The sequence below is a fragment of the Ursus maritimus genome, unplaced genomic scaffold (genome assembly GCF_017311325.1).
Source record: "Ursus maritimus isolate PB19 unplaced genomic scaffold, ASM1731132v1 scaffold_1, whole genome shotgun sequence".
Taxonomy (NCBI): Eukaryota; Metazoa; Chordata; class Mammalia; order Carnivora; family Ursidae; genus Ursus; species Ursus maritimus.
The window spans coordinates 6139220-6152479 of record NW_024423343.1 but is presented as its reverse complement, the minus strand read 5'-3'; the positions used below and the strand labels follow the sequence as shown (position 1 = coordinate 6152479).

At 50.2% G+C, this 13260-nt stretch overlaps 1 protein-coding gene across 1 annotated transcript; it reads right to left on the bottom strand.

Moving 5' to 3' along the window:
* Positions 1-255: 255 nt before the first annotated feature.
* Positions 256-3862, bottom strand: ARL4C (ADP ribosylation factor like GTPase 4C). Its single transcript, XM_040638735.1, has one exon. It carries the CDS (start codon positions 3751-3753, stop codon positions 3175-3177), a length of 579 nt encoding a protein of 192 aa, XP_040494669.1. The 5' UTR covers positions 3754-3862; the 3' UTR covers positions 256-3174.
* Positions 3863-13260: the final 9398 nt, after the last annotated feature.

The window sequence follows — 13260 nt, the reverse complement described above, 5'->3', positions numbered from 1 at the left end:
CCAGGCGAGGCATCGAGGCCGTCTTCCTGAAAGATCTCTGAGGACCATGGACAGGCCCCCCATCAGGGGGCCAGGCACCTAGCCCTGTCCCTCCTCGGCTCAGGGCCGAGCTGGACACTTCAGCCAGAAAAGCAGAGACCGGTCCAGCCCCATTAGGGCCCCAGAGACCATCTTGTGAGCCATCCCTACACTCAGCAAAGAAGGTCTAAAAAGAGGGGCAACTAGAAAAAACCACCCAGACAACTTCCCCACACGTTTGATTGTATAAATAATTTATTTCTGTTCACAGCATCATATATGCATATAAAAGGGAACAGGAACAGAAGAATGTTCAGGACAGAGAATTACAGCAGTAGAAACGGAAACCGAAACCAGGAGACACCGTCCCAACACCATGACAGAGAATCTGTGAAGAGAATCCATTTGAAACCAAACCGGCCTCCCTGTGTCTATGAGAAACAATTTCAGAAGCTCACGTGGGGAGGCCAGCTTCCTCTGTGCGAAACCCATTCATTCTCCAAAGGCCAGGAGATACAACACGTGGGAGGGGACGTCCCCCCCAAGAGCACTCCAAGGTGATTTGATGTGCGCTTCCTCTGTTTGGTCAGAGACAAAAATGGGCTATTATTAGGTCAAATGTGACAGAAATCAACTGAGACTCTGAACTATTAGTGGACACACCACAGGGCTTTACTTTACTGCACAATTACGAACAGCTGACTGCACCTTAAGTCTCGATAATGCAAAACCCAAAATCATGTCGCTTCGTTGGTAAAGCATGACGGGATTTGAACAGTGATCTCGAACCTAAGTATGGTTCGCACGAGATGGTGACAGTATTTGGCATCCGGAGTGTCACAAAATAAATCTATTATTCTCTCAATAGTGTGGAACTACCAAAATGTCAAAGTGCATAAGAAATTGTCACATGTGAAGAAAATAAAGGAAGATGGATTTTTTTTTAATAACTCTATACAGAATCTTCAGATGATGGGACCAGCCCATTTAGAAATATGCCGTCGATATGTAAACCGAAATCCTGCAGGCTTTCACGCTTCTTGAGCTCTCGTTCCTCTACCGAGTTCCTACAAAAAGACCAGCATTGGAGAGGTACCAAATTCACCGACAAAAGATAAAAGGAAGATGGGTTAGGTTTCCTCTTTTCAAATATTTCATATAAGAATTGGGTTTCAAGCAGGAAGCCAGGACTTCAACCTCTGGTTCTTAAATTAACTTTCCAAGTGCAATGGACAATAGGCATGGATTTATAATTTGACTAACTCACATTCTCAAGCATGATCATGCCCATTTTCTACAGGCCTCCTTCGTAAAGAAATTTCTCACGGTGGGGGGAGGGGCGATATACATAATTCTACCTGTAAACATGAATTTTAAGAGGAAAAAAAATCGAACAGTTAGGTGTTAAGTTTCCCTTTCGATACTGTGTTTCAGGGTAAATGACATCTTCTGCAAACCAAGACTCAGTCCTGATTATAAAGGATTTTTAAATTACATTATTAAAAATATCTATTTATTCTTCTTTTGCTTTATCTATTTTCCAAAGCCTCTTTCAAGTAAACTGTGAAGTGCCTGAGTACAGGTGATCATGACGTCACACGCTTTCTTTTATCTCAAGCACTCATTGTTCGCATTTGCTAAGCAGGCCGCAGGCCAGTTCCCACAAGAATGGATTAGGAAGGACCTCATCCTTGTGCTTTTCCTTCGCTCTTCAATCCATGCAACGAGGTCGGCTTTTGCAACAAGGTGGGGTTTTATTTTTTGGTGCATGACATCAAATACTCTAACGAGACATTTTTTAATGAAATACTTAAACCAGATAGGCCACAATGAACCAAATTAGAAATTTGAACATGTCGCCACTTGCAGCGTAAAGGGATCTAAAAGGCCAGAGCAGTCTTTTTTTTTCCCCCTAAGGTGAATACTTCGGAGGTGAGTAGTCATTTGTAGAATTTTTTAAAAACATGTCTGAAAACCAAAACCCATTATCAGGCCGTTAGCGTTACAAGAGGCATCCCTTGCAAAACCGTCCTGCATTTCAGCACACATCTGCAGCGGCTGTGCTTCCACAAACCCATCAGTAGGCTAAGAGATTTTAAGATTCCACACATATGGGTCTAGGTATTGATGCCGATTACACAGTGGAGAGGGAGGTCCCTGTTTCTACACACACACCCCAGCCAGCATTTACGCCCAGAGCCTTACCCTTTAAACACCTTTAACTATCCTGCAAACAGTAAATACATCATTTGCCACCACCTCCAACAGTTTTGTTGTTGTTGTTTTTTTTTTTTAATTTTTATTGGTCTCTTTGTGTGATAATGACCTACACATGGACAGGGTCCAAACCATCTGGAAGATGTCTGATTCCAGGCTGAAAAGCAGTTCGCAACCGAACTGGTCTTCCGTAGCCACCATAAAGCACCAGGAAAGGGGCATCTTCGCGGCCATTCCCCAGTCCAGGCCAGCGCAGCGCCCCATGCTCTGGGGCTGCTGTATTGTTCCAGGCAGTCCTCTCAGGGCCCAAACCCCCACCTCGTTTGGGCGCAGAGCAGGACAAATGAAATTTCAACAGGGGCCTGCCCTGTGACATAAAATCATCCAGCTTCCAAAGCCCATGAATGCAAGGCGCAGCGGTCCCCCCAGCACCTCCCACTGCCAGCATGCCCCCAAACAGGTACTCCCAGCGTTCTGGGAACCGCATACCTCAGGTAACTCACAGGTGGGAGCCCCCAGTGAGGGCGGGGCAGCCTGAACTTCTGGCCCTGCTGGAGGAAGAAATCGCTTTTGTCTCTGACATCTGAGCCTTCCACCTGGGCCGGGAGGGAGGATAGCAGGCCAGGCACGTCCACTCCCCAGCGCCCCCCACCCATTAGTAGCTCTGGCATCCAGACAAAAGGTCCCCTGAGCTGGGGGTGGGGACGGATCGAGGGCAGGCTGGTAAGTCAGCGTACACACCCAGGTTAAGTCACTAGTCCTGCGTCTGGGTGCACGGATTCCGTTTTAAAAATTCGAAGCATTGCTTTGGTTCTCTGTCTTTGTTCGCGGGCGCAGACTCTCGTTCATCCAACCATCCATCCATCCATCCAATCATCCCCGACTCGCTCCCTCGCTCCCGGCTCATTCCCCGCTCACTCCCCACCGCAGCCGGGCGCATTACCGCTTCTTCTTCTGCTTGAGGGACTTCCTGCGTTTCAGGATCATCTCATAGAGCTTGTCCATGCCCTCGGTGAGGCCCTCGCCGATGATGGCGCACGCCGGCTGGACGTGGTAGGTGGTGGCCGGGATGAGCTCGTGCAGCGCCAGCTGCTTCTCGATCTCGGCCACCGGCAGCGACTTGGGGAGGTCCTGCTTGTTGGCGATGACCAGCAGCGGCGTGCCCTGGTTCTCGGCGAACTTGGTCACCTTGTGCAGCTCCGTCTTGGCCTCCTCCAGCCGGTCCACGTCCACCGAGTCCACCACGTAGATGATGCCGTCCGTGCAGCGGCTGTAGGACTTCCACAGCGGCCGCAGCTTCTCCTGGCCGCCTACGTCCCAGAAGTGGCAGCTGATGCCCTTGGCCGTGCCGTTGCTCAGCTTGATCTTCTCCGTGTTGAAGCCGATGGTGGGCACCGTGTTCACGAACTCGTTGAACTTGAGCCGGTAGAGCACCGTGGTCTTGCCGGCTGAGTCCAAGCCCAGCATGACGATGTGCAGGGACTGGAAGGCCGAGATGTTGGAGGAGATGTTGCCCATGGCTCCTCGCTGCGGCGCCGGCCACTGCGGCTGCGACCGGAGGGCGCCGCCCCCCGAGCAGTGACGGGCCCGACGCGGCCGGGCGCACCTGGGCCGCCCCTGTCGCACTCCGCCGCGGGCACCGGCCCGGCCTCTGCGTCCCCGGGGCGCACGGCTCGGGGCGCTCAGACGCCGCGGCCCCCGCGCCCGCGCCGGCCGGGCATCGCGTCTCTCCGGTGGGCTTTTGTCTCCCGAGAAGCCGCCTCCGCTGCCGCGGCGCCGGATGCTCGCGCCCGGCGCCCTCCCCCGGCCCCGGCTCGCTCTGCGGCTGCCTCCGGCCGCGCCCCCGCGCTCCGGCCGCTGCCCGGCTCTCTGCCGCCCGCTCGCTCGCGGCTCCCGGCGCCCAGCGCTCGCGTCTGCTCTCGCGGGCCGCGGGGCCGCTCCCGCTCCCGGGCGCGCCTCGGAGGCGCAGGCGGGGCGCGGGCTTCCCCGGGCGTCGCTGCCGGCGCGGCCGCCTCGCTGTCCCCGCAGTCCCCACTCTGTCGCCGCCGCCGCCGCCGCCAGCCTGCAGCAGCGGGAGGGCGCCCGGCTCCGCCCCTCGACCCCGCCCCTCGATCGGGCCCCGCCCCCGATGCCCCCCCGCCCGCGCGCGCCGCTTTCGCGCCTTCCGAGCGTTCGAAATCGCCCTCCGCGTCCCTTCCCGCGCCGCGCCCAGACAATGGGCCCGGGCCGGGCTCTTCCTCCCCGGCCAACTGACGCATCTTATAAAAATAGCTCCAGGCGCCCGGAACCCCCAGCCTCCGAGCCCCGGCCGCACAGCCTGCATCGGGGAGCGGGTTCTGGGGGTTCCCGTTCAGCAGGCGCTGGCGAGGCCCGGAATCCGGAGTCAAGAAAGGGGCGGGCAAGGGCAGCTTCTGCCTGGGCGGCCGGGGAGCGCCCAGCGTGGGGAAGGCGGCCGTGGGGTCGGGTCCTCAGGAGAGGGGAAAGGAAGGCGCAGGCCACAGTGAGCCGCCAGTCTGCACCCCGCACCTGAGCCAGCCCTGGCGCATCGCACTCTGGCGTCCTTTGCGGTGCCGGGGTCTGGGGCCCCCAGTGATGCCCGGACAGGCTTTCCTGCCCGACCTCCAGGGCCACTGCCGCACTTGGAGCTCAGGCCTGTGCCCAGGGAGCGCTGGAGGAAGCCCAGCTTTTCTAGCCTGGTGGGGGCCACGGTGAAGAAGGGGTCGGGCATTTGCATCCTAGGCCACATGCCTTCCTTCCCCCAATAAGTTAGACAACTCACCTTTCACAGACAGCCCCCTTGGCTGCCTAATTTTGTTTCCACCAGCGATGCTGACATCCCCAGGAAGCCCTATCAACGGCAAGCACTGTCTGCCCCTCTGCTTTGAGACCTGAGAACCATCTGCTCACAGGTGAACCACTCCTTCATCGGGGGCTCCGGACACACTTGGGAGCCAAAACAAAATGTGTCGAGCCTGGAGTAGGTGGCATCGTGGGTTACAAATACCGGTGCCCCTTCCCTGGTTTCTATTTCCCCTCACTCCAATTCAGTGGTTTTATTCTGGTTTGGGAACACATAACAAATGCACGGCCTCTGGGCGCAGGGGAAACGGAGAGTGCATTGTCGGGGACACACAGACCAGGGCAGAGCTTCTCGGCACGGGCCGCAAGCAGCTGAATGGCCCATAGCGTCTTTCCCAGTCCAGCTTATTAGGCAGAAAAGACAGGAATGGGACCAAGAGGGAGAGTGAAAACGATCACATTTATGAATAAAAACCAAAACTTTATTTTATTTTTTAAGATTTTATTTTTAAGGAATCTCTGCACCCAATGTGGGGCTTGAACTTACAACCCAGACATCAAGAGTCACATCCTCCACCAACTGAACCAGCCAGGCCCCCAAAACCAAAATTTTCTAGAACTGCTTTCCTTTACCACCTTCTTTTCACAGGCTATGCTAAAATACATGAGTTTGTTAGTACCGAAAGGTGTGAGAAGACCACATCGGAAGAAGGCAGGACAAGCTATCCCGTCTTTGGGATTCCCGTGGTGACAGCAGCCATCGCAGTCATGGGCCATCCAGAGTGGGTCCAGGCATTAGACATGGAATGTCAGGCTGGAAATGGCCTTGAGGGTCCAGATGAGGAAAGCAAGGCCTCGGCACCTGGAACTTTACCAACGTGGAGCCTTGGAAACCTGCTCCAGGCCCAGTGGTATTCATGCCCAGGGCCAAGGGCCTGCCTGTTCTCCCTCACTCCACACTCCATCTACATGCTATTTTAATGGGGAATGAAATTATAAGCAACTTGAATTCAGTTGCAAAAGATAGAAATTCAACTCACATTGCGTTGGACACAATGGAAATACATTCACTGACATAATTGAGAAGTTGATGATTAGGCTTGTCTTCAGGTATGGCTAGATCCAGGAGCTCAAAAGAAGTTTTAGACCAGGCCTCCCTCCATCTCTTCTCTGTTTTTCTCTGTATTGATTTTTTTTCCTACTGGCACCCCTGGACTCACATCCTCGGTTTAGATCCTAGAAGAAAAAAAGTGTATCTCTTTCCCAGTAACTGCAACAAAAGCCTGGGGAACACATCCTGTTGGCCTGTTCAGCTCACTCAGGAGTCAAGACTGCTGTCCAGGAGGTTGGAGCACACTGATAGATGTGGCCCAGGGGCTCGAAGTGGGGAGGGGTGGTTCCCAAAGAATAATCAGGCATCTGTTTCCAAAAGGGCAAATGGTGAGTAAGCAAAAGTAACAGACATCAGCATAGCTTATAATGATGTCATTTGGTTTTTGGGAACCCTGGGAAGACAGGAGTTTGCGTTTTCGGGAGTGATTTTCTTGGCTCTCTGCGAGGTCTGCCCTATAGATAGTCACCTTCTCATGAGATTGCTTCTTCTCTCCGAGGCCAGTGCAAGACAGGCCTTTGATTAGTAGCCTGGGACCCGGCCATTTGGAAAGGGATGGACAAGACGGGAACCTCTGGATCCGGCTCCCACAACTGACCTTAATGTAGGACTCTGTTCTGTCGCTTGCATCTACCCCCCAGTCTGGTCTTGCTTTGATTTTAACGGTAGCAGGAAGGATATATTTCAGTAAAACATTTGATGTGTCTTCCTGATGCTGTACTAATTACTGCCCATAGTGGGTCTGACTGCAGCTCCCGCCTCTCCCACCCCATGGTGGGCTTTAGCCATAAAGGGCTATCGGTTGTCCAGTAGAAAAAGCAGATTAATAGACATGAACAGAGCCTTCCAGAACAGAGCCATTAAACAGCAACCCACCGTCACTGAATAGCAGCCACTCTACATTCTAATTTCACTCACCAGGTGATAAGTTGATTTTACAGTTGATAATTTAACTTCTAACACGTAAAAATGTCATTCAACTGGATCAACTAGTAACTTTCTTTTAAATATGGATTTCAGTTGAAAAACACTGAAATTATGTTTACTACCGTGTCAGAAATGCAAGATCCACATTGAGTCTCCTTCTACGGGAACGTAGCATCACGGCGAGCAGGGTGGAGAGACTGGTGGGTGCTCTGCATTTCCCTGCACATTCTAGCCACAGTCCAAGCCCTAGCTCCCTGCTCTCCAGCTCCTCATCGCTACACTGTGTCTCACATAATAACATATGCAATAAATAACATGTGCAATAAACACTTAAATAAGAAACAAAACAATAATACATGTAAAGGGTTTGGCACAGTGCCTGGCACGTAGTAAGTACTCAGTAAATGTCAGCTTTGCTAACTGTAAAGCCACTGGTTTTCTGGGGTAAGTAGTCATTTGAATAGTGACAACGGCCCGAGGGGCAAGGATTCCACTGGGTGGAAAAGAGTAGCTGCAGTGTGCTGCTTTCTTCACCCTCATGAATCAGAATAAGACGTTTCCCAAAAAGCAGAGTGCACTTAGGTCTTGCCTGACGTTCCAGCTCCTCTCCCTTCCCTTCTGCATCAAGATGACTTTACACCCAGAAAAGGACGACTCAGTTAGTTCAAGTAAACAGAATACAGTAACTTAGCAGTCATTTTGAAATTGTATCTTAAAGTATTTTTTCCCTTAAGGGTTTAGAGATAAACTGTGCCACAGATTAAAATAACTTCTAAGTGGATTGGGTAAATGGAGCAATGAATATATTGCATCATTATTATATTTGCTTTAGTTAAGGGTACTGGCGTCACAGGTAAAGGTGAATGTCCTATCTATCATTGAATATGTTTAAGGATAAATATGACCGCATATAATACGTGTGATTATTTGCGTTTTCCCAATTGGATCCCTGGGTTCAGGTGCACTGCACCCACCGCCCCCCCCCCGTGCTTAGCTGCTATAGTACAGCAGTGCCCTCTACCGAGCTTCTCGTGTAATAGCCGAAGCCCTCTCCAGAGGCGACTTTGCCTAGTGCCTAGTAACCGTCCAATCCATATTTATTGAACCAGTGAATACATAAGTGACTCCCTAACCTGGTTCTCTATCTGGAGCTATGGGACTAGATCTCTTAAGGCCCCACTTCTTTTTTTTTTTTTTAAGATTTTATTTATTTATTCGACAGAGATAGAGACAGCCAGCGAGAGAGGGAACACAAGCAGGGGGAGTGGGAGAGGAAGAAGCAGGCTCATAGCGGAGGAGCCTGATGTGGGGCTCGATCCCATAACGCCGGGATCACGCCCTGAGCCGAAGGCAGACGCTCAACCGCTGTGCCACCCAGGCGCCCCAAGGCCCCACTTCTTAAACTGAGAAAGTGCTTCTGCTTGGGGCTCAGAGCTTGAGAACGCTGATTCTCAGGTGTGGGCTTCGGTCTTGTCCGTGAGACCAGTGCGGAACAGGAGGGGTGGTGGGCCAGGAGGCTGGACAGAGCAGAGCGGGAAGGAATATAGCCAGGAAAGCTGTTCAAAGAATCATAAATTGATGAAAGAGAGTGGAAATCGGCAGCCAGGAAACCCAGCTGAGACTAGAGAGTGGAAAAAAATCAATGTTTACATCTAATTCAGTGAGCAGGTACGGGCAGCAGTAAATGGAGAGGCGGCCAGGAGTCAAGCATAAAGGAGGTCAGTTGTACAGGGAAAGCAGCAAGGCATGAATCAGCCAAAGCCAGGTGGTCCAAGACTAAAGTTCTTTTTCTGGTGGGGGGGTCACTGTGAAGGTCTCCTACCCACTTTCCCAGAAGTCCTGAGGAGTGGCAGCCTGGGAAGATCTCATCCCTGGAGATGCTGGCCTCAGGCTACACGTGGAAAGGACTACAAGTCATTGACTCCAAGGGGAGTTTTGTGGACCAGGCTGTAGATTTGGGTGGAGACAAGTGTGAATCTGGGATGCCCCAGCCTTTTGCCTCATTCAAGTGATCCAAAGCCTGGAAATAAGGAGGATCCACTACTCTACTGTCCATTCAATTTCATGATTTTATGAGAACAAACAAAAAATAGTTCAGAATTCCTTATTTTTTTATTGCTGTGAAGCAACAAGACTGAAACGATTCGGGTTCTCATTTTTCCAACAACCACTACTATGAGCATTTTTAAAAAATATTTATTTATTTGAGGACGAGAGCATGTGGACAAGCAGGGGGAGGGGCTGAGGGAGAGGGAGAGGCAGGCTCCCTGCTGAGCAGGAAGCCTGATGCGGGGCTCGATCCCAGGACTCTGGGATCATGACAAGAGCTAAAGGCAGATGCTTAACCGCCTGAGCCACCCAGGCGCCCCTACTATGAGCATTTTATTATTCTCTCTGTTTTGGCAAAAAATAGCTAAAAGAGCTTTTTTTTTTTTTTCACATTTAAGCCTTCGTTATCAATTGTCAATCTCTATTACATGCCTGAGATAGGTATGAAAAATTAGAAGTCCTAATCTTTGCTATCAATATTATTTTCAGATAAGATTCTTATACAAGATTGTTTTAGGGGCACCTGTTTGGTCCAGTCAGTTAAACAGCCAACTCTTGATTTTGGCTCAGATCAGGATCTCAGGGTTTTTGTAGGGCTCTGTGCTCCCCATGGAGTCTGCTTGAGATTCTCCCTCCCTCCCCCGCTGCCCCACCTTCTGCTTACGCATGGGCGAGTGCACTCTCTTTCTCAAATACATAAATGGAATCTTTAAAAGTAAAAAGATTGTTTTAAATCGCTCCTTAATATTTAAATATTATATCTTTTTTTTAAAAGTAGACTTCACACCCAACATGGGACTTGAATTCATGACGCTGAGATCAAGTGTTGCATGCCTACCTGACTGAGCAAGCCAGGTGCCCCTAAATTTCGTATCCTTTTTCTTTTTTTCAATAGAAATTTTTATTTTTAAGTAGTCTCTACATCCAATGTGGGGCTCAAACCCACAACCCCGAGATCAAGAGTCATACACTCCAGTGACTGAGCCAGCCAGGCACCCCCTAAATTTCATATCTTAAGTGAACTTTTATCAAAGACATTAAGACCCAACACTTGGTAAGTCAGAGCTCAGGGCTACTAGCAATGACAGAGAATCCTCATACCAGGCCAACATCCTTTCAGCTGAAGGGGAAGAAAAAGCTTGGTATGCAAAAGTTATTTGTGATTCGTTTAATTATTCAATCACCATAATTAAATTTCTACTCTAATAGCTACAATGAAGGAGAAAAAATGGCTAACAATAAATACCAGGTGATCAGAGCACCGCACCGTGAACCGAGAAGTATTTGATGGAAACTTGGATTACTTTTGTTCCTCCTTCACCGTTCTCCCCAGGTGAACTGGGATGCCTATTATTTTCATTTAATTAAAAGCTAGCTGGCTGGACCCAAGAGAGATGGGAACAATCACGCTTTTGTGCCTCGATCAAGGCCTGTCGGCATTCCCAACTGTGGTGAAGGAGGACAGGGAGTGTTGCCAGCTCTCCCTTTGTCTGCTATGTGGTCACTCAGGATGACTCGTCCCTTTAATGCAACAGTTGGCTTCTTCTGGAACTATCTTCTATGTGAATATGGCTGGAGCATCTGAATAGAGTTCTTTAGCTTGTTGCTGCTTTTGTTAGACGCATAGCCACTTACAAATACCATTTCTTACTTATGAGTTATGCTGTACTTTATGTAATCCAATAATTTGCCCCATTAGTCATAGAATATCCATTTTACTTTCTTGATTCTGCCCCCTCCAGTCTCCTAAGTCTATTTTCCCAAGGGCACTTGGGACCAAAGGAAGAATCCACAAGACTTTTGTTTCCCTTTTACCTGGCCTTTCAACTGAACTTCTTGATCCTTCCACTTTTCTTAAAATTTTTCCCTAAGAAAACCAACTGGCCTGGTTGACCAGCAGTACTTCCCTCACCCTCTATGGCCCCACATTGCTGCCCCCAAGATGCAGGACTGATTCGTGCTGGTGACCATCTGGGATGGAGATGCTCACAGGGTCAGAGGTCCACCACCCACCCACCTCCCACCAACCACATCTGTGGCTGCAAAACCCCACTCCCTAACCCTCTCTGATCATGGCCGTGAGACTCTGTCCATTGGTCATTAATCTACAGAATGTTGGTGGCTCCCCATGTTCAGTCTTGAACATTCTCGCCCTCTCACGTCTCCGTAGTGAATCCCACCTACCTCTCAAGTTTTCTCAATCTCTGTCACTGCTCACAGCCAGAGGGGCTCAATATAAACCATCCAACTCAGAGCTCTCTCTCTGTGTATCTGCACCAGGCTCATGGAGCACGTACAGGAAACCAGCACTAGGACAACAGGAAAACTCATCCTTCCCTTCCATCTGCTCATGCCTACATCCAGTCAACCAGAGTCCAGATCATTCTATTTCAGAAACAGTTCTTGGAATTAAAACTAGGAGCACTTTTAAATTACATTGGTTGGATTTCCTTCTGTTCAAGAGAGTTGCCTTTATTCGTGTCTTCGGTGAGTGCTGTATTTACTTTTATTTTTGCACGTGGGAAGAGCAGACTTCACCCGGGCATGTACCCGGGTCCACTCTGCGCGCACCTTGGAGAGGAGGGTGGCTCATCTGATGGGCCCAAGCTTGACACTTCCCTGGGATCCACTTCACTAGTGATGATGAAGGAATGTGCACCCAGGAGTAGATCTGTGGTCTGTCTCCTCTCCACCTGTCGCAGGGAAGGGGAGATCTGTGGGACTGGTCTTCTTGCACTCAGGGGTAGTGAAGGGCAAGTCCTGCTTAGATCCTTCACCTGAGCTGCTTTCTTCAAGCTGGAGTTCCAGAAATAGGTGGGAGGTTGGTCATTGGTGTTTGCCCAGAGTAATAAAGCAATACTTGTGCTTGGTCCACATAGGGGGGTAATAAGTGAAGGGATTCTGACCTCAAAACCCAATTCTCAACCCCTAACATGACGCAGACGGACATTCCAGTGAACTCTGGCACCTGAATCGAATGTGAGGGGACACAATCTCTAAGCAGCAATAGAGAAAAATCTAAGGAGAGAAAGGACCCAATGAAAGGCACCGAGACAAGATGAAAGAACAGTGGGACCAAGGAATAAAGGCACAGGTGAGCTTGGATCCTCCTTCTCTTCCTTTTCTTTCTCCTCTCAAAAAAAGTTTGGTATTTTCATTCTACTCGAAGACATCACAATCGTGATGGAAGATCCAGCCCTTTATTTCTCGTGGTTGAGCCAGTTCTTCTCTCTTGACAAACTGATTTCAAGAGAACTAAGACAGAGATGACCAAGTAGATCATTTTCCCGTATTTTTTAAAGATTTATTTATACATTTTAGAGAGTGTGTGTGGGGGGCGGGTAGGGCCAGAGGGGGGGAGAGAGAATCTCAAATAGGCTCCTCACTGAAGACGGAGCCCGAACGCGGGACTCGATCCCAGGACCCTGAGATCATGACTTGAGCTGAAATCAAGAGTCGGACGTTTGACCGACTGAGCCACCCAGGTGCCCCCCAGTTTTCAGTATTTTTGAATGAGGTGAACACACGGTGTAATGTTCAGAAGGTACAAAAGGGCGTTTGGTGAGAAGAAAGTGCCTGTCTCACCCTCCCTCATTCCGTCCTGCCTTCACAGCCTCTGTCCTGGGAGTGACCGCAGTGAGCAACAGCTTGTATCTCCTTCTAGATAGTGAATCCTACCTTCTCAGAGCTATGCCTTAAGGAAAATGTATTATGCTTCTCGAAAATCCTAAGTAAAGGATGCAAAAGGAAGAGCAGTGTCATAAATTAATCTGATAGCGAGGAGGGCAGAAGAGCTAAAATATGGTCGTGAAACATCAAGGCCATGTACACCGGAGGGAAACGACGAGATTTTTGAGGAAGGAATAAGCTATGAGATCCTTCCTATTGCAATTACTGAAGGCCGACAGCCCAACCTCACCCAGCCCCTGAACCCTGAGGACTTCTGTTCCCAAGAGCAGCCGGGTGCTGGGATCACTTGGAGGCGCTCCTAGGGCACCCCCGTGCCTTGGAGCTGTGTTCTGCCTGGGTGCCACTGGACACCGGCCATCCAGGAGACCGGGCCTCTGCTCCACCCACCTCGGCAGCTGTCCTGACGACAGGCCAGCCAGTCGGAAGCCCCTGACCCTGACACCAGCTAC

Excerpts from the sequence above, each read along its gene's own strand:
- ARL4C (XM_040638735.1), bottom strand. The coding sequence starts at position 3,753 with ATGGGCAACATCTCCTCCAACATCTCGGCCTTCCAGTCCCTGCACATC.